Genomic DNA, 21,476 nt, shown 5'->3' with positions numbered 1-21,476 from the left:
AGGACGTCCCTATTTTCATTGGATAAATGTTGCGGGGTACAGAGATATCCAATCCCTGAGTTGTCTGAAGGCAATCCTGTACAGGGAAGGCTTTTTAAAATGTTTACCATTTTATTATATTTTTATATACCGGTATGTTGGAAGCTGCCCAGAGTGGCTGGGGCAACCCAGTGAGATATAGGGGGGGGGGGTATAAATAGTAAAATTATCATTATGGAATGGAACGTCCCTATTTTCATCGGGGAAATGTTGGAAGGTATGTTATCATACAGAGGGCCAGATTGCTAATCTAAAATGCATACCATAACATACCAGAACTGGTCAGGAGATTCTCCGCAGTGGCGTAGCGTGGGGGGTGCAGGGGGGGCCGGCCGCACCGGGCGCAACATCTGGGATTAGGGCAAATCCACAGGTTAGGAGGCGCAAATCCACGGGTTAGGGGGTGCAAATCCACGGGTTAGGGGGCGCAAACTACTTGCCTTGCCCCGGGTGCTGACAACCCACGCTACGCCACTGATTCTCCATTCATTTTAATCAATTAGGTAAAGGTAAAGGTACCCCTGACCATTAGGTCCAGTCGCGGACAACTCTGGGGCTATGGCGCTCATCTCGCTCTATAGGCTGAGGGAGCCGGCGTTTGTCCACAGACAGCTTCCGGGTCATGTGGCCAGCATGACTAAGCCGCTTCTGGAGAGCCAGAGCAGCGCACGGAAACTCCGTTTACCTTCCCGCCGGAGCGGTAACTATTTATCTACTTGCACTTTGACGTGCTTTCGAACTGCTAGGTTGGCAGGAGCTGAGACCAAACAATAGGAGCTCACCCCGTCGCAGGGATTCGAACCGCCGACCTTCTGATCGGCAAGCCCTAATTAATGATAAATGCATTTATCAAGGTAGTTTACAAAATAAAAAAGTCACAAAGCCTATTTAAACAACAACAGAACGAAAACAAAGCATTGAAGCCCAACATGAACCATCCACCTCGAAGCAAAGCAGGATAATAGGGTTTTTCTGTCAAAAAACAAAGTCGTCATCAGTTGATTAAATGCAGATGATGAATTGAAGCTTTCAAATTAGAACGGTACAGGCTACTTTCCTGCTTTTTAATTTGTGTGTTTGTGTGTGTGTTTTAAATAATCATCACCATTATTATTTGGAAATAAGCCATTACTTTTTTAAAAAGACAACTCTCCCCCCCCCCCCAATTCCTAGCTCAGGTTTTCTGCCTGTGTTGTGCAAGCTCCCCGAAACACCAGCTGCATCAGTATTCAGCCAACCCCAAGCAAAACACAAAGTCTCTTTTCGAAAGTGCAGCCTCATCGCTTTCCAAGAGAGCCAGCCTGGCGGGGGCCCCGCAGTTTGGAGAGAGCGTGGAAGAAAAGTTGCCACAACCATAGAGGTCTGGATTTGCTCAGGGAGCAAAGTCCCATGGGCATGCCTCAGCGTCAGCAGGATGGGACGGGACAGTGACGTCCCATTGCCCTGCGGCAGTTCTCATGCACAGGTGCCTTGAGGCCCCTCCTTTTTCCTCCTCGTTCCTTTGGCTATCGCAGGGATTATTTTAGCAGGCGATGCTTTCTCAAGCTTCCATTTGTCTCCATGATGGGAAAAGCTGCCTGTTGAATAAAGCTACAGTCATACCTCATGTTAAAGGTAAAGGGACCCCTGACCATTAGGTCCAGTCGCGACCGACTCTGGGGTTGCGGCGCTCATCTCGCTTTATTGGCCGAGGGAGCCGGCGTACAGCTTCCAGGTCATGTGGCCAGCATGACTAAGCCGCTTCTGGCGAACCAGAGCAGTGCACGGAAACGCCGTTTACCTTCCCGCCAGAGCGGTACCTATTTATCTACTTGCACTTTGACGTGCTTTCAAACTGCTAGGTTGGCAGGAGCAGGGACCGAGCAACGGGAGCTCACCCCGTCGCGGGGATTCGAACCGCCAACCTTCTGATCGGCAAGTCCTAGGCTCTAGGCTTAATGTTACGTTTTTTCAGGTTGCATCCCGCGGCAACCCAGAAGTACAGTGGTAGCTCAGGTTAGGAACTTAATTCGTTCCGGAGGTCCGTTCTTAACCTGAAACTGTTCTTAACCTGAGGCACCACTTTAGCTAATGGGGCCTCCTGCTGCTGCCGCGCCGCCAGAGCACAATTTCTGTTCTCATCCTGAAGCAAAGTTCTTAACCTGAAGCAATATTTCTGGGTTAGCGGAGTCTGTAACCTGAAGCGTATGTAACCTGAAGTGTCTGTAACCTGAGGTACAACTGTACCGGAAAGGGTTACTTCCGGGTTTCGCCGCTCGCGCATGTGCAGAAGCACTTGTTGTAAACAAAAATCTGCCCTTTTCCCCTTATGGGGTATCCAAGAGCCCATATAGAGACCTTACATAGTTTCCCTATTGGTAGGAGAAAATAACAGAGGCCAACCAGAGAATATTGAGAAGCAAAGCAGCTCGTAAGCTTGATCTTTATTGATCTGTTGCAAGAGCGTGCTCCCCTCACCCGCAGGAGAGGAGGAGGAACCCAGAAAAATGGCGTGCAAGGCCTTATAAAGACTTTTGAAATTGCCACCCTGTAGATCAAGACCACCCCCAGAAACATCATACATACATCACAGAAGGGGTGTAACCTAAGACCACCCCTCAGATACATCACACCTACATCACAGAAAAGGCGGTCTAAAACAGAAATTTGAATGTTGTTTTTCTCCTGTTCTTGTTTATCTCCTGTCTGGCAGGTTACTAGATTGGATTGCCAGGGGAGCCTGGCCAGTCTTTTTGTAATGATAATGATTGTAATGATTAGTTTCTGGGCCATGTCACAGGCTCACACCCTATTCAAACACAGACATACCCTTAAGACAGGATTTGTGAAGGAAAAGACAATGGGGAGGCTTTTCCATTTTCCTTTGACCTTGCAGAGAAAATATTTGGTCAGTTTGGGACAGTTTGGGAATCAAAATGGTTCCAGGTCGGTCTTCCTGTGCTGATCTATGTACGTGCTTGGTTGGTACACTTATGAACATTTAACATATATCTAAGACCTCAAAATTCCTATCACACACTAAATCACGCTTTGCACATGCGCACAAGCACCAAATCGTGCCACGCACCTGCGCAGATACAGCGCTTCAGGTTGCAGGCTTTTCATGTTGTGAATGGACCTCTGGAACGGATCCCGTTTGCAACCAGAGGTTCTACTGTACTTGCTAAAAGGCAAAGGTAAAGGGACCCCTGACCGTTAGGTCCAGTCGTGGCCGACTCTGGGGTTGCAGCGCTCATCTCGCTTTATTGGCCGAGGGAGCCAGCGTACAGACTTAGCATGACTAAGCCGCTTCTGGCGAACCAGAGCAGCGCACGGAAACGCTGTTTACCTTCCCACCGGAATGGTACCTTTTTATCTACTTGCACTTTGACGTGCTTTTGAACTGCTAGGTTGGCAGGAACAGGGACCCAGCAATGGGAGCTCACCTCATTGCGGGGATTCGAACTGCCGACCTTCTGATCGGCAAGTCCTAGGCGCTGTGGTTTAACCCACAGCACCACCTGCGTCCCTTCCACTGTACTTGTTAGAATGCACTTAAATATGGGCGAGTCTCTTGGTTTTGGAGACCAACACTGCACAAGGAAAATTCCACTCACGCCGTGAGAGTTCCCCCTCTTCTCCTCCGCCCCAAATCCTCAACTCTCTGGAGCAGATTTTGAGGGTGCTTGAGGGAGGGAGGAGAGGTTCCACTGCGCAAGCAGAAAAGTCTGTGTGAGTTTAATGGCAGCATGCGTCGTTTCATAATTATAAAATGATGTGTGGCCTGCAGAAAGTGGCTAGGGGGGAGCTTTTCTCGCTCTCTCATCGCACGGGAACTTGTTGGGCCCCCAGTGATGCCGAATGCTGGGAGATTCAGGGCAGACAGAAGAAAATGAGTCCTCCCACAGCACACAGTTAAACTGTGGAACTCATTGCCACAGGAGGCAGTGATGGACACCAACTTAAGAGATGATTGGACAGATTCATGGAGGAGAGGAGAGGTGCAGGTTTCTCATGGGCACTTGGAAGGCCACTGTGAGAACAGAATGCTAGAGAACTAGATGTCCTTTCAACCTGATCAAGCAGGCCTGTTCTTATGTTCAACATTGGATATGACCCTGAGTTTCTATCCCCCCCCCCCCGCCCTGCCAGTTTAAATATAGTTAGTGTACGATTCTTCTATTATCCACATTATCTGCAAGCAGTTTTGCCTGATACAATGGTTTCTTGTATGCTATTTTCAATAATAATAATGTGCATTTTTATGACGGCTTTGTGCCTCCCCAAATATGCATGCTTTTTTTTTTTTTGCATTATTTGGTTGGAGAACTATGTTGCAAAATGTGGAGAAGTGCCAATTTCCAAGGATATTATTTATTTATTATTTAATTCCTGCGGGAATTTCTTCCTTCCTTCCTTCCTTCCTTCCTTCCTTCCTTCCTTCCTTCTTTCTTTCTTTCTTTCTTTCTTTCTTTCTTTCTTTCTTTCTTTCTTTCTTTCTTTCCTTTCTTCTACAAAAGAGCGAGAAAAACCCTCCCTCTATCCACTCGTTTTCTGTGCCATGAATGGTTTTCATAAACTTCTAACATGTTGCCTCTGACTCGCCTTTTCCCTAAGCTAAAAATGCTGCCGCCTTCTCTCAGGGGGAGTTGCTCGATCCCTTTGATCATTTTCTTGGACATAACAAAGCCAAACACATGTCACTAGCCAGGCCTGATACTTCCCCAGAGCCTCTTGAGGGCTGCGAATAATGGTTGTCACACATCATCCGGCCAATGAGCCGCATTTGTGTCTGGCTGGATATTCTCACATCATACAGGCTGTATTTGTATTCTTCTATGTTCTCAGTCATACTTTGGCGGCTTCTTGTCCCAACTTGTTTCTCTTCTTTGGGCCAAGCTGCATGGGTAGCTTCCCTAAAAAGGACTTGTTTTTCCACCCCGTCCACAGAGAAATGTGCATTAAAATAAAACACGGGTGCTTTCTAAATACCGTACTTTCCCATCTATAAGATGCCCCCATGTATAAGACGCCCCCTATTCTGGTGGACTCTGGTTTAAGAAAATGAGGAGGGGGGAAGAGATGGCCTATAAGATGCCCCAAAATTTTGGACACTGTTTTTTAGGGAAAGAATCTAGTCTTATACACGGAAAAATACGGTACTCTGGATACCACTGGCTGATCTGGTGCCACGACGCTCCCCAAAGCAATTTCTGCCTCTCGAAGGACATGTCTCTGCTTGACTCTGAAAGTCTTATTACCATCTCTTTGTATCATGTGCGTGCATATCAACCACTCTGAGACACGCAGGGCAAAATCCCAGTTTCTGGTACCTGTTCCTAGTAAACCATTGCCCCTGCTCTCTCTCTCTCTCTCTCTCTCTCTCTCTGCTGATGTGAATTTGTAAGGTTGTCATCGTTCAGAGTGTGTGCATGCATGTCTGCTGTTGTTGGCATCTGTCTCGAGAGACAATGGAGTGTGCCTCTGGGGGTGAAGTCAAACTGCTGTATTAGCAACACCAAAGTGACTTCCCTGGGGTGAAATCCTGGGCAGTGTGGATGGAGGTCCGGGGCTGCCCAGAGGACAAGACAACTTCGGGTGGGTCAGGTATCCCCTCTGACCCACTAGGGCCAGCCAGAACGTCCTTGGCATCAGAGAGCTCCACCTCCCAGTCTCGCTGATGTGGTCTGAAGGAAAGCAGAGCAAGACGTTTGGCACCAGCTGGGCTGCAGGAGTTGCCATAAGGAGGCATATAAGGCACCATCCAACCGTCTTGGGACTACACCCCAGGTTTTTGTAGGGTTTCCTCCTTAGCCGTTTCTTCTCCCAAAGATGTTCTGCAAGGCAGCGGAGATTTAGGATCTGAGTTTTCCTTCTCCTAGATGGGTAACCTTCTTAGGTGGATGAGCCCCAAATGCCCCTCACTTCCTTCTACAGTCTGTGCAGTAACTGCCTTCTTGACCGTTGGACCCACTCTTGGTCTCATCTACTTAATCCGCATCCAGGGAAGTCCCTGACTCACTGAGGGTTTGAGACCCATCAGCTACCCTCATCTGGTTTAGCAGGCCAGTCAAATCTGTTCCTCGGTTGTAGCTGCTGTCGCCTGCTGACAGCTTCTAGGAGCCACAGGTGAGAACTGAATGCAGGGTGCGGACCAAAGGGGGGGGGAAACTACCCAGAAGGAGCATGATGTGTCCCCCACCAGAGGTGCTAAAGGTAAAGGTAAAGGTAAAGGGACCCCTGACCATTAGGTCCAGTCGTGGCCGACTCTGGGTTGTGGAGCTCATCTCGCTTTATTGGCCGAGGGACATGTGGCCAGCATGACTAAGCCGCTTCTGGTAAACCAGAGCAGCGCACGGAAACGCCGTTTACCTTCCCACCAGAGTGGTACCTATTTATCTACTTGCACTTTGACATGCTTTCAAACTGCTAGGTTGGCAGGAGCAGGGACCGAGCAACAGGAAGTCACCCCGTAGCGGGGATTCGAACCGCGACCTTCTGATCGGCAAGTCCTAGGCTCTGTGGTTTAACCCACAGCGCCACCGCGTCCCTACCAGAGGTGCTACCCTTCGCCTTAACACCCCATACGCATAATATGTCATCACTCATAGCCTCTGATGCTGCAATGAGTGAAGGGGAGGACAATTCCCCAAGAAATCGTGGGGGCAGCCATCTTGGATTGCCACACTGTAAGTAGCCAACGGATTACTGTACTATCCTTGTTGTGAACAGCTAGTTCAGAGCCAATGAACCAGAAATAAGAGAGTCCGATTGTTTTTACTCTGGGCCAGTTGCCAGAATTCATTGTGCAAGTGCCAGAAATTGGCAGGGTGAGCATTATGTTTTTAAATGAAGCTGGGCTTTAAAAAAAAAAAGAAATACATTAGACAACATCTCTGGTCAACTGTAGAGTCTCAGATAGGTTGACCAACACATGCAAAGGCACATGCAGAAGATATCTTCACAGATGCATGTCACATGCTATGCTGAGCTCAGGCAGGCAGGCAGGCGGCTGAGGGCAGCGGCAGAGCAACTTGCCAACATGGCAGCTGTGGGGATTGTTACCACACCTGCCTTCCCGTGCGACCTGAGTAGTGATCTGTCTTGGACTCTGCCCCATGACTCCATCAGGCAATCAGAGTTGGCATCTTTACAGAAGGCTATGGGCCATCACACAGGAGCAAGGGAAGCTGCCTCATACCAAGCCAAACCATTGGTACATCAAACTCCATACAGTGGTACCTCGGGTTAAGTACTTAATTTGTTCCAGAGGTCCGTTCTTAACCTGAAACTGTTCTTAACCTGAAGCACCACTTTAGCTAATGGGGCCTCCCGCTGCTGCCGCGCCGCCGGAGCACGATTTCTGTTCTCATCCTGAAGCAAAGTTCTTAACCTGAAGCACTATTTCTGGGTTAGCGGAGTCTTTAACCTGAAGCGTATGTAACCTGAAGCATCTGTAACCCAAGGTACCACAGTACTATCTACATCATGGGTAGGCAACCTAAGGCCAGGGGGCTGGATGTGGCCCAATTACCTTCTCAATCCAGCCCGCGGACGGTCCAGGAATCAGTGTGTTTTTACATGAGTAGAATGTGTCCTTTTATTTAAAATACATCTCTGGATTATTTGTGGGACATAGCCTATGCCGCATAGGAAATCGTTCATTCCCCCCCCCCAAAAAAAATAGTCCAGCCCACCACATGGTCTGAGGGATGGTGGACGAGCCCACGGCTGAAAAAGGTTGCTGACCCCTGGTCTACACTGACTGGCAGCAGCAGGCAGGAGTCTCTTCCAGCCCTATTTGAAGATACCAAGGATTAAAACTGGCACCTTCTCCCTCCAATTCAGATGGCCCCTTCTTCCAGGCCCAGAAAACAATAGACTTAAGTTCCCAAGTGCATCATTTTATAGCATTCATTTTTGCCTGGGCCTGTGTGTGGCAGGACGGGCAAAAAGAAAGAAACCACTTGAATATACCTGGCAAAGCAGAAACAACCCCGAGTTTTTGCACCTAGGTGTTCAGAAACATCCTGCATTGCAGGGGGCTGGACTAGATTGCCCTCAGAGGTCCCTTTATGATTTCATGCTCCCTGTGGAGCTGCAAAGGTATGCTGCTGATTCGGGATAACCGATGCCGTTTCAATTACTGTTTACCTGTTCCTCCTGCTCTGTGTGTGTATCGGTTGTTGTGCAATGCAAAACGAGACATGAAACTCCATCACAAGAAAGGGAGACCCCTGTATCCAAAGTACATTTTATTCAGTTAACAGGTCAAAATGGGAAAGAAAGAAAAAAAACACCATGAAAGGCAAGAAATTGTGGTGAAAGGAATGACACAAGTGTCTTGGGTGTGAGGTGTTAAAACGGGGAAACAGGGCAGAGCCCCCTTTTCTTGTCAGTGGTTCGCAGGTGCAACAGCGGTTACTAATGGAGGACCTAGAAAGTGCTGGTCACCAGAGAAAAGTGTGTGGAATGTTAATTGGCCAAAATGGCAGCACTCTGGCCAAGTAGAGCTGGACAGGGAGGGGGACCTGCCGTGCAGTGTGAGGTTAGTATACAGCAAGGACCGTCAATGCCTGTCCAGCCAAAGAGAGCCATCTTGGTTCCCATAGAAACGGAGGTCAGCCATGTTGCTCTTCCTGGGAGCACAGGCCTTAGGCCTGTGCCTGCACCTGCGCCTCCTTGACTTTCTCCACAAGGGCCTGGATCCGGGTGGTGAGGTCCTCCACCAAGGGGGCGAACCACTCGCGCACCTTTTCGGCCGTCTGGTCAAAGGAGTCCTTCAACTCCTGAGCTCGGCTGTTGAGTTGATCGTGGACCATCTTCCCTTGCTCGCCGACGGCCTGCGCCAGGGCCTGGAAACGCTGCTGCCCCTTCTCGCGGATTTTGGAGAAATAGGGCTCCAGGCTCTGGCGCACGGCTTCCACCTTTTCGTCTGCGTTGGTCTGCACCTCCGCTCTGTAGGCTTCAAACTTCCTCTGCAGGTCGTCGACGTCCTTCGTGAGGCGCTTCTTCATCTTGCGCATGTAGAGGTTGAACTGGGACCGCAGCACCTCCATGTTGTGGTTGAGCATCAGGCGTGCGTCGTTGGTGTACTGGACCACCTTGCCCTTGGTCTCCTCCATGTCGGTCCGCAGCTTCTCGGACAAGGCTGACATTTCGGTTGTCAGGCGCTGCTGCACATCCTGGGCGTAGGGGCCTATCTTGGAGCGCAGGTTCTCTGTGTAGAGGTCCAACTCCGCCATGGTGTCTGTGATAAAGCCACTGTGGAGAAGGAGGAGGTAGCAGGGAAGGGTCAGAATCGTGTCACCCTGGTCATTCTCTAGCATTAGGCCCTGCCGCCATAATTATTGCAGGATAGACAACCAATCTATCCTGAGGCGAGCTTGCCCACCTTGGAGGAACATGGGTGCCTGTACCACCCTGCTAAGTGGCAAGGAGAATTTGGCCACCCTGGTGCCACATTCACACCATACATTTAAATCCCTCGTATACCTCACTAGCAAAACCCAAGAGAAACTTGGCAACTGCAGACCATCTGGTTATCTCCTGCTTGGACTACTGCAATGTTCTCTACGTGGGGCTACCTTTGAAGGTGACTTAGAAACTACCATCTAATTCAGAACACGGCTGCCGGACTAGTGACTGGGAGTGGCAGCCGGGAATGTATAACACCAGTCTTAAGAGGATTTATATCGTCTCCCAGTACATTTCCAAGCTCAATTCAAAGTGTTGGTGCTGATTAAAGCCCTAAACAGCCTCGTTGACCTTATATACCTGAAGGAGCATCTTCACCCCCATCGTTCAGCCCGGACACTGAGGTTCAGCTCTGAGGGCCTTCTGGTGGTTCCCTCACTGCGAGAAGTGAGGTTACAGGGAACCAGACAGAGGGCCTTCTTGGTCGTGGCGCCTGCCCTGTGGAACGCCCTCCCAGCAGATGTCAAGGAAATAAAAAACTAATTGACTTTTAGAAGACATCTGAAGACATTCCCTGCTTAGGGAAGTTTTTAATGTTTGATGTTTTATTGCGTTTTTAATATTCTGTTGGGAGCCGCCCAGAGCGGCTGGGGTAGCCCAGTCTGGTGGACGGCATTGAAATAACGAATTATTATTATGATGGTTGCATTGAAGTCACAATCCTAGCAGTTCCCAGGATTCTCCGTGACTGTTGAAGTGGTATAAGAGAGCCTTAAACAGAAGGCATAGATGGGACTCCAAGTCAGATTTGACTTACATGTGGGATAAAATGGTCGCCTGTCACCAGACTCTGTTTGAGCCATGAACAAAAAGCTGTCAGCCACTCAGCCAGTCTCAGCTTCAGCCCCTGCGACTGACAAGTGCCAACCAAGTGTTTGTGGTTGGAAAATCTAGCTATTAGAGCTTCCAGGAAACGACAAAGCAACACATTTAAATCACCAGCCATTTCCTTTCCCCTTTAATGTCTCCCGCGTCCTCTATCCTCAGGGCAGGATTCAGACCTTGGGAGACCCTAAGCGTTTAAAGGATTTCGGTATCCCCGTAGATATCTAATTCAAAATATAAGCAGTAATAAAGTGTGAAATAAAACTTTCTTTTTTTTTTGAAATGAAACAAAACCTACAGTAAGATGGAAAATAATGTTTATTTTCCTGTATTCGTATGAATAATGTTTCATTTTGTTCAGCTGCACCGTATGGTCTATATCAGGGGTGGCCAGCTCTCAAGAGACTGCGATCTACTTTCAGAATTAAAAACTGGCAGTGATCAAAATGCAACGCCCCCCGTTTTGCGGGGGGGGGGGGGTGTTTAGCTCAAAGTGGTTGAGCTTTAGGGAGGAGAAAACCCTGTTTCTCTTAGGGATTTTTAAAAAAAGCTTTTTGGGGGGACTTCTGTTTTTGGGGTGGCTAAAGGCAAGGGACAAAGGTCACTCACAAAAAGATCGCTATTGATGAAAACAGCGGCACAGAGAAAGCTCCGTCTTCCCTTCCAGTTTTTGTGACAGTAAGGAAAGGTAGCCAGAGATCGACCGCAATCAACCTGTTGGACATCCCTGGTCTATATGATAAATCTGGCAAAGGGAAATTTCTGTGGTGCCCCCCCCCCTTCCATTGATGCCCTAAGGATGTGCTTATTTTGCTTAATGGTTAATCCAGCCCTGTTTATCCTGGCTACACTCTCTCACATCAGCTTGTGACCTACATCTTCCACAGTCAGCACCGCAGAGAAAGTGGACATGTTCTGGGATTTATGCTACTCTTCTTCCAAACAACTATTACTCAGATAAAAGATCACTAAATTAAGCTGACTAACGCTGGGTACACACTCTTGTTTACTCTGCATCCAGTGTGACCCCAGTGCTGGTTTAAAAAGCAGTGTTTACATGATGATTATCCACAATCCATATCTATCCAGTTGTTTCTTAGGGAATACTGTGTCTTGGTGCATTTTCCCCGTGCAAACCAGCACAATTCAAAGTGTTGGTGCTGCCCTTTAAAGCCCTAAACAGCCTTGGCCCAGTATACCTGAAGGAGCGTCTCCACCCCCATTGTTCTGCCTGGACACTGAGGTCCAGCGCCAAGGGCCTTCTGGAGGTTCCCTCACTGTGAGAAGCCAAGTGACAGGGAACCAGGCAGAGGGCCTTCTCGGTAGTGGCACCCGCCCTATGGAACGCCCTCCCATCAGATGCTAAGGAAATAAACAACTACCCAACGTTTAGAAGACATCTGAAGGCAGCCCTGTTTAGGGAAGTTTTTAATGACTGATGTTTTAATGTATTTTTAATCTTTTGTTGGAAACCGCCCAGAGTGGCTGGGAAAACATATGGATGGGGTATAAATAATAAAGGTAAAGGGTAAAGGTACCCCTGCCCGTACGGGCCAGTCTTGACAGACTCTAGGGTTGTGCGCCCATCTCACTTAAGAGGCCGGGGGCCAGCGCTGTCCGGAGACACTTCCGGGTCACGTGGCCAGCGTGACAAGCTGCATCTGGCGAGCCAGCGCAGCACACGGAACACCGTTTACCTTCCCGCTAGTAAGCGGCCCCTATTTATCTACTTGCACCCGGGGGTGCTTTTGAACTGCTAGGTTGGCAGGCGCTGGGACCGAGCAACGGGAGCGCACCCCGCCGCGGGGATTCGAACCGCCGACCTTTCGATCAGCAAGTCCTAGGCGCTGAGGCTTTAACCCACAGCGCCACCCGCGTCCCCTGTATAAATAATAAATTATTATTATTACTGAGGAAAAGAACATCCAACTGTGTTTCTAGCTGGAAATGTGTGCACAGCCTAAATCATCCTTCAGCAGGAGCCTGGAGGTAATGAGGGACCACTCTGGAAGATATCGTGGCCATATCAGGGTGTGAACCAAGCTGACAATGCCCGTCTCTAACACCAGGCCCCAGTAAATTTCAAAGTTCTGTTGGTTCCAGAACAAATGAGGGGTGCAAGAACCGAAGCAACATTTTGCAAAGGACCTGACAAATTTGAAAATTCTAAGGGCTGATGTCCAAACAAACAAAAACAGAAGATTCTAAAATCCAGGGTTATTTTTGTACAATTCCGATTGGGATTCCTGCCATGTAAGTGTGAAATGGGCTGTGTACATACTATACCTTTAAAGCACATTCGAAATGCATTCTTTCCCTCAGAGAATTATGGGTAAACAGTAGTTTACCCCTCGCAGATTTACAGTTCTCAGGAGCACTTATCAAACTACAGTGCCCAGAATTCTTTGAGGTGGGGGTGAGGTAACATGCTTTGAATGTGCTGTAAATGTACACAGCCTTCATTTTTTCCTTCTCCCCAAAATGTGTTCCAGTTCTAATAATAAGATATCACCCATCTTAAGATCTATGTCATTCTATGAGATTTAAGAGCAATGTGAGCTTGGGCTTTTTGGAGCATGCACTGGGGCTGTGAAAACTCCAGTTGAGCACGTGTCATTAAAAAAACCTAGCGCCTAGGAAGAAGAAGCAAAATCACTCACTCCAGTTCCTTGCTGAGCTGTGAACTCTTGATCTGAGCAGTGGCGTCATCAGCTGCATCCCCAATCCTGGTCACTACATCCCTGAAGACATCCACCGTCTCTTCCCATTTGGATTTTGTCCCTTCTTCGGGGACAGGGTTGGCCAAGGAGCCTGCGTGGATTAGGGAAAGGAGGAAAACATTCAAGGATCTAGAAACAGGCCAAACTCACGTCCCCCCAAACTGAATGAGGGATGCCTGTCAATATGGGGCATCCCACCTGGTCGCAAGCCACTTACAAAGTGAGGCCCTTGGAATCAGCGAAGCCACACTCCTGCAAGTGAGGGCAAGGAGGCAAAACATGAAGGGATTTATGCGGCGTAGTCCTGCTCAGAGGAGACCCACTAAAAACAATAGGCATGTGTCCATTGATTTCAGTGGGCCTCCTCTGAATATACCTTTGTTGGAGACATATCCCCAATTAAAAAGGTACTTCCTGTTGCAGGGGGGAAGTGCCGCCATCTTGTCGCCTCTTCCCATTGCTAGCTAGTGTCTCAGTGACTGGAATGGGATGGAAGGGCTTGAGCGTGTAGTTTGTGACTGTCCAGTGCTTTGGTTTTCAAAATGCTGGTCATTTCGCAAGCCCAGATGGAAGTGCCATTACACCTCCTTCCCTTGTGTCATCAATCGATGGCACAAACGTCCTTACTTAATCCCAGTGGCTCTTAGGGCCGATGTTACTTTCACAACTCAGCATTCCTAGATAGGGTGACCCACTGATGGGGCCAAAGGTTGCGGCTGTTAAACACAAGTCCTAAACTAACCTTGACGAGGCACCTGCATGCCATGAATAGGCAAACAGCGACCTACTTCAGCCTAGGGTGGTCAGTCCAGACCCCCACAGAGCCTTCCCTTCTGGGGAGCCAAGCCCACCCCAACCTTTCCCCTTAGGATGCATTTTCTTCCCATTTGTTTGCAGGTTCATCGTGCTCTGCCCTCCGAGAACTCCCCTCTTTATCCTCAAAACAATCCTGCAAGGTAGGCGAGGCCGGCTGACTCAAGTCAACCCTCTCTGAGCAGGAATTTAAACCTGGCTCTTCCACCCGCCCAATCCTAGTCTCATGCTCCAACCACTACACCACGCTGCCAAGCTATGAGAGGGGGCAAATGACTCTACAGCTCCCTCCTTCCACAATCAGCAATAGGTCCCTTCCCTTATTTCATATTACACATTACACAGTTGCACAAGTGAAGCGCTCTCTGCCCCTGAGAGATGCTACTAGCCAGGGCCGGATTTAAGTTTGATGAGGCCCTAAGCTACTGAAGGTAATGGGGCCCTTTATATGTCCAGCTGCTCTTTGTCAACAACAAATGGCTGCTGTTTTTTGTGTTGGATATATGCTATATGGTAATTTATGGACCTAACAGGTATCTAAAGCCATTTGCACATGCAGAATGTATGCACCCTATATATAGGTAAAGGTAAAGGGACTCCTGACCATTAGGTCCACTCGTGACCGACTCTGGGGTTGCGACGCTCATCTCGCTTTATTGGCCAAGGGAGCTGGTGTACAGCTTCTGGGTCATCTGGAGAACCAGAGCAACGCATGGAAATGCCGTTTACCTTCCTGCCAGAGTGGTACCTATTTATCTACTTGCACTTTGACATGCTTTCGAACTGCTAGGTTGGCAGGAGCTGGGACCAAACAATGGGAGCTCAGCCCGTCATGGGGATTCGAACCGCTGACCTTCTGATCGGCAAGTCCTAGGCTCTGTGGTTTAACCCACAGCGCCACCCGCGTCCCTATCCTATATATACAAATGAGCAAACCAGTGATATTTTAGGGTGCAGGCTAGCAGGCGGGGCCCATGACTTACATCCTAGGAGCCTACACAAAGCAAAACACTGTTGCTGTATGTAGGTTTTATTTTATTGGTTTTTTATCTTATATTTTGGAAATGTACATCCAGTTTTTTTCCTTTAATTTTTTGGGGGCCCCCCCTAAGCTATAGCTTGTTTAGCTTATACGTAAATCTGACACTGCTACCAGCCAGTGCAGACAGCACTGAGCTAAATGGACAAGTGTCCAATTTTTTTAATAAAGCAGCATCAATCGCACAGTGAGCAGGACAGAGTTTTAAAGCCCATGTGGCCAACATCCCCATAATTTCAAAGCACAAAAGTCAAGATAGCTCAGATTTCTGGCCGCTCCCCACAACGCAACCCTGATGTTCTGATGTGTCTAGTCTACCTTCATCCCTCTTTCCCTCTTTACATTAGCTCACGCCACACACAACTTGTGAAGAAGCGATATTCTCCCAATAAACCATGGCATAAGACTAAGAGCTGCTCTGATCTGCTTCATCGAGGTAAACTGCCACTGTTTGTGGAAGTTCCACACCCACGGAGTATAGAAGTCCGTGCTGCCTTTGAACTAGCCTTTAAGGAGCATTGGGACAGAGGGGACGAAGGGTGCTTAGCTCGTTCTGTGTGCGTCCGATTTTATCCAAGACAAACCACCTCTTCCAATTCCGCCACTCACCTCCCAGCAGGACGGCTGTGAAAAACAGGGCAAGGAATTTCATGACCACCGACTTTTCTGGACCCTTCTGAGAAACGGAGACATAAGAAAAAGGGACAAAATTAGGTAATGGAGTGACTCGAGGGTGGGTGTGGGTATTTTCCTCCACCAGCAGGAATCTTTAAGAGACACACACACAGGATTAATCGCAGCCCAGCCAACGATGAGAGTGCATCTGCTCAGTCCTGAAAGGGAGACCCCACCGAATGCCATACCATTAATAAAAACACACAAAAACAACAACCCTACATTAGCAGACTTTTCTCCAAATGTCCTTAAATCGAAAACAGCTCTTTCCCCTTGGTCTCTTGGTCCCAGTCCACAATGCCCATTAGAAGCCACAAACCCAACACACCTTCAAAACAAGAAAAGATTGTGCAAAGTTGCCAGTTATTCTGCTTTGCTCTCACCTTCCTTTACCTTCTCTTCCTCTGGAGTCTGGAAAGTGTTTAGCCAGACCCTCTGTGCAGACTTAAATACCCAGCTCAGCTGGTAAGAAAGAGGGGGGGGGGAGGGAGGCGGGACTGGCAGAGTCAGCAGCAGCAGTAGTCACAAAATTTTGCCAAAGTGGCATCGGGGACAAAGTTTAACACCCACACACACTTTGCACACACACTGCTAGGGAAAGTCTTAACCCTGAACTCACCAGAAAGAGAGAGAGAGAGAGAGAGAGAGAGAGAGAGAGAGAGAGAGAGAGAAAGAGAGAGAGGAAAACAAAATAGTTAAAGCAATGTTTTTTTATTGCATCAAGCATGTGAACTTTTGACTGACACAAGTCTCCCCGTCAGGCAGAATAGAAGTTGTTAAATAATTCTTTTTCCTCTCTGCCTGGAGAACGTGGAAGAGGGGCTCTCACACATTTCCCATGGCCATCTTTCTCCCATTTTTTTGCAGCTTACAGTGGTACCTCGGGTTACATACGCTTCAGGTTACAGACTCCACTAACCCAGAAATAGTACCTAAGAACTTTGCTTCAGAATGAGAACAGAAATCGTGCTCCAGTGGCGCAGCAGCAGGAGGAGGCCCCATTAGCTAAAGTGGTGCTTCAGGTTAAGAACAGTTTCAGGTTAAGAACGGACCTCTGGAACGAATTGAGTGCTTAACCTGAGGTACCACTGTATTTGGACAAGCTTCACTGAAAATTGTTTTCTTGCACGAAATGAATTGTGTTCTTGGGTGGTGGGGAAAAGATGGCATTGATTAAAATGTGTTTATGCTACAGTGAGGCCCGAAGTGGGCGATGGAAGTCAGACTGAGTTAACATAAAACAGTGGGACAGAGTTGGGGAAAGGGTGATTCAGAGGGGAGAAGCAGCAGCGGGAGGCCCTGCAAAGCTCTTATCCACCGATTTCTTCTCCCTTAATGATTCTGTTCCCAGTGGTGACAAACTCATATTGGAATACCCCAGCAGAGGTAACAGGGAAGCAGATGGGGGAGACATTTGCCCCATCTCTCCTCCAAACTATATCCTCCCCTCTACTGCCATTCAACTGTTTTGCTGTTGAGACTGTTCAAGTCTGTTGCTGAATGTGTAGCTTATGAGTGTCTGAAAACAAATGTACAGTGGTACCTCGGGTTAAGTACCGTGTTTTTCGCTCTATAAGATGCACCAGACCACAAGACGCACCTAGTTTTTGGAGGAGGAAAACAAGAGGAAAAAAATTCTGAATCTCAGAAGCCAGAACAGCAAGAGGGATCGCTGCGCAGCGAAAGCAGCAAACCCTCTTGCTGTTCTGGCTTCTGGGATAGCTGCGCAGCCTGCATTCGCTCCATAACACACACACACACACATTTCCCCTTACTTTTTAGGAGGGGAAAAGTGAGTCTTATAGAGCAAAAAATACGGTACTTAATTCGTTCCGGAGGTCCGTTCTTAACCTGAAACTGTTCTTAACCTGAGGTACCACTTTGGCTAATGGGGCCTCCCGCTGCTGCAGCGCCGCCGGAGCACGATTTCTGTTCTCATCCTGAAGCAAAGTTCTTAACCCGAAGCACTATTTCGGGGTTAGCGGAGTCTGTAAGCTGAAGCGTACGTAAGCTGAAGCGTATGTAACCCGAGGTACCACTGTACACATTTCTACCACTTTTTCAGGCACGCACAAGTGAATCCTGACAGTAAGAGACACAGTCAACTGTACACGGTGATTTTGTGAGTTTTTGGACCCTTGGAAAATTCATCTGGGATTGTCCACACCCCTACGTGACAGACACCTCAAGTTATACCAAGGGATATCAAGTCAACTCATAGGAACAGAATAAGCTGCCTCATGCTGTGTTAGACACTTGGGTCCAGCTAGCTCAGTAATGGCCATACTGAATGGCAGTGGCTCCTCAAGATTTCAGGCAGAGGTCGCTCTCAGCTGTACCTGTAGATGCCAGGTGTTGAACTTTGGAACTCTTGCATGCAATGCAGGTACTCTGCCAATGTTTGTCTACTCAGGCATAAGTCTCATTGAGTTCAATTGGGCTTACTGCCAGAAGTGCGCATAGGGTTGTAAACCAAAGTGGTTTATCCACGTCATTTATTGAGACATATTTGGGGTGCAAACCCCCAAACTACCTAATTCATATTAGTGGACAGGAAGAATAATATTTCATGTTATGGGGAAGGAACCAAGAGGTGTTTGTTGCTCTGTTTTAATCCCATATGAAACAGGAAAGCGTATGTTGTTGCACACCTGACAAAACTAGAAAGGGGTTGAAATTTATCAATTAATGCACTCTTACGCCACTTCAACAGGCATGGCTTTCTCCAAAGCATCCTGAGAACTGTTGTTTGTTAAAGGTGCTGAGAGTTGGTAAAGGTAAAGGGACCCCTGACCGTTAGGTCCAGTCGTGGCCGACTCTAGGGTTGCGGCGCTCATCTCACTTTAATGGCTGAGGGAGCTGGCGTACAGCTTCCGGGTCATGTGGCCAGCATGACTAAGCCGCTTCTGGCGAACCAGAGCAGCGCACAGAAACGCCGTTTACCTTCCTGCCAGAGCAGTACCTATTTATCTACTTGCACTTTGACGTGCTTTCAAACTGCTAGGTTAGCAGGAGCAGGGACCGAGCAATGGCAGCTCACCCAGTTGCGGGGATTCGAACCGCCGACCTTCTGATCGGCAAGTCCTAGGCTCTGTGGTTTAACCCACAGCATGACGACTGCTATTCCGCTCCCAGAGCTGCCATTCCCAGAGTTCTCTGGGAAGAGGGATTGCTTGTTAAGCCGCTTTGGGAATTGTAGCTCTTGGGCGAGGATACGGATCGCCTAACAACTCTCAGTACCCTTAACAAACTACAGTTCCCAGTATGCCTTGGGGAAGATCTGTGAGACTTAAACTTGTATAAAAGATCTTTAGATATATGGTGCAAATGTAGCCTTGGCTGCTTTGGGTGAAAAGCAAGATCCTGAAGCTGAGGCTCCAATACTTTGGCCACCTCATGAGAAGAGAAGACTCCCTGGAAAAGACCCTGATGTTGGGAAAGAGAAGGAGAAGCGGACGGCAGAGGACGAGATGGTTGGACGAGATGGTTGGACCAGCATGAGTTTGACCAAACTGCGGGAGGCAGTGGAAGACAGGAGTGCCTGGCGTGCTCTGGTCCAGGGGGTCATGAAGAGTCGGACACGACTAAACGACTAAACAACAACAACAACAACAAGATAGTGTCTGGCTCACTGAAGCCTTTCATTCAATGCAGTGGTGTCCAGACGTTGCCCTGAATCTTGTTTCGCCATTGTCAACAGGGCAGTGCCTTCCAGAGCACCTGAGCTTAGGAGGCTGCAGATCACATGATGCAGTCCACTATCATCTGGCCACCACCCCCACCCCCCGCATTTGCCGCCTGAGGCAGCCAACTGAATCTGTCCAACGGTAGGGCTGGCTGTGAATGTTTCTCCCCATGGTTTCTTTGCCCACAAATAAAGAGTACAGAAGGGACGCGGGTGGCGCTGTGGGTAAAAGCCTCAGCGCCTAGGGCTTGCCGATCGAAAGGTCGGCGGTTCGAATCCCCGCAGTGGGGTGCGCTCCCGCTGCTCGGTCCCAACGCCTGCCAACCTAGCAGTTCGAAAGCACCCCTGGGTGCAAGTAGATAAATAGGGACCGCTTACTGGCGGGAAGGTAAACGCCGTTTCCGTGTGCTGCGCTGGCTCGCCAGATGCAGCTTTGTCACGCTGGCTATGTGACCTGGAAGTGTCTCCGGACAGCGCTGGCCCCCGGCCTCTTGAGTGAGATGGGCGCACAACCCCAGAGTCTGTCAAGACTGGCCCGTACGGGCAGGGGTACCTTTACCTTTAAAGAGTACAGAATTTTGAGAGGCCATTTTGTGCACAACTTTAGAGAGAACTTTTAGAGGCAAAGGTGGGGTTTTACTGGGGAAAACGTCATTCTTTGCTACTAGGATGCAGGAAATCGTGGGTGTCCTGTCGCAAACGTCTGGGTCGCTGAGACGGAGGAGACTTCTCTTCTTGTGACTCTGTTGACTGGAGGGATTTCGTAAGGGTTCTTCGAGAGAGAAGGGTTAGCAGGGTTGTGAGTCAAAGAGGTGAATTCACCCTGCCAGGCACATGCTGAAACCGAGGCCTAACAAAATGAGCACATGCAAGGCACAAACTCTTGCAGACATGCACAACCCGTGACAGACTGTTCTTTCTTTCTTTTTAATGTATTCTTAATCTTTGTTGGAAGCTGCCCAGAGTGGCTGGGGAAACCCAGCCAGATGGGCGGGGTACAAATTATTATCCTTATTATTAGTATTCCTTGTACCACCAGCTGTTTTCTAGACAAGTGCTAACAGGCCTCTTTGCTGCCTTAGCAGTAGAGCAAACCAGCATACATACAACCTGCGTGACCCACCAAGACAAACGGAGCCCACAATTCAGCTTGGCGGGTCGCGGAGTTGCGTGGACGGATCTGAGGTAAAGTGAGGCGGCTGTTTCAGGCAGCAAATGGAATAACAACCACCAGCAAGGGGACGACATCACAGGGATGTGCCTTTTCAGGAGTCAAATGTATTGGGCTCAGGGTAACATTTTGGTTGTCAGTTGCTTTGGGTTGCTCTGGGTGAGATAAAGAGGATGGCAAATTTAATAATAATAATAATAATAATAATAATAATAATAATAATACAGTGGACGCTTGGGTTGCAAACGTGATCCGTGCGGGAAGCACGTTCGCAACCCGCAGCATCCGCAACCTGCAGCGCCGCGTCTGCGCACTTCCGATACTTCCGGGTTCGACGCAATGTGCAACCCAAAATCACGCAACCTGAAGTGTCTGTAACCTGAGGTATGGCTGTAATAATAATAATAATAATAATAATAATAATAATAATAATAATAATAATAATATATTATTTGTACCCCACCCATCTGGCTGGGTCTCCCCAGCCACTCTGGGCATCTTCCAACAAAAATTAAAAATACATTAAAATAATAATATATAAATAACACCCTTTCTGGTGCTGGAGGGCCTCCACTTCCTCCTCACCACCCACTGACGTTGGCCACATGCATAAAAAGGTAAAGGTAAAGGTACCCCTGCCCGTACGGGCCAGTCTTGCCAGACTCTAGGGTTGTGCGCTCATCTCACTCAAGAGGCCGGGGGCCAGCGCTGTCCGCAGACACTTCCGGGTCACGTGGCCAGCGTGACAAGCTGCATCTGGCGAGCCAGCGCAGCACACGGAACACCGTTTACCTTCCCGCTAGTAAGCGGTCCCTATTTATCTACTTGCACCCGGGGGTGCTTTCGAACTGCTAGGTTGGCAGGCGCTGGGACCAAACAACGGGAATTCTGGGAGCTGCAGTTTGTTGAGGGTGCCGGAAGTGGCAAGGAAATGCTGGTTCCCCCTCCCAGAGCTACAATTCCCAGAGTGGTTTGGCATTAAATCCTTCTCCCCAGGGAAGTCTGGGAATTGTAGCTCTGGAAGGGGGGGGGATAGGTGTCTCCTAACAACTC

The 21,476-nt window shown here is 48.7% G+C and overlaps 1 protein-coding gene across 1 annotated transcript; it reads right to left on the bottom strand.

The window, feature by feature from the left end:
* Positions 1-8,258: 8,258 nt before the first annotated feature.
* Positions 8,259-16,038, bottom strand: APOE (apolipoprotein E). The gene is made up of 4 exons (XM_028742215.2): positions 15,951-16,038; positions 15,502-15,568; positions 12,981-13,131; positions 8,259-9,282 (listed from the first exon to the last, which is right to left on the bottom strand). Exons 2-4 carry the CDS (start codon positions 15,542-15,544, stop codon positions 8,673-8,675), a joined length of 804 nt encoding a protein of 267 aa, XP_028598048.2. The 5' UTR covers positions 15,545-15,568; positions 15,951-16,038; the 3' UTR covers positions 8,259-8,672.
* Between the last annotated feature and the right edge of the window lie 5,438 nt (positions 16,039-21,476).

Source organism: Podarcis muralis, chromosome 7 (genome assembly GCF_964188315.1).
Source record: "Podarcis muralis chromosome 7, rPodMur119.hap1.1, whole genome shotgun sequence".
Classification (NCBI taxonomy): Eukaryota; Metazoa; Chordata; class Lepidosauria; order Squamata; family Lacertidae; genus Podarcis; species Podarcis muralis.
The sequence above is the reverse complement of the archived record's forward strand: the minus strand, read 5'-3'. Positions and strand labels throughout refer to the sequence as shown.

What these genes read in the sequence shown, in the direction of transcription:
- APOE (XM_028742215.2), bottom strand. Translation starts at nt 15,544, where the DNA reads ATGAAATTCCTTGCCCTGTTTTTCACAGCCGTCCTGCTGGGAG. An exon ending in CACAGCCGTCCTGCTGGGAG is followed by an intron (nt 13,132 to 15,501) that starts GTGAGTGGCGGA and finishes TAATCCACGCAG; the next exon opens with GCTCCTTGGCCAACCCTGTC. An exon ending in CAGCTCAGCAAGGAACTGGA is followed by an intron (nt 9,283 to 12,980) that starts GTGAGTGATTTT and finishes CCTTCTCCACAG; the next exon opens with TGGCTTTATCACAGACACCA.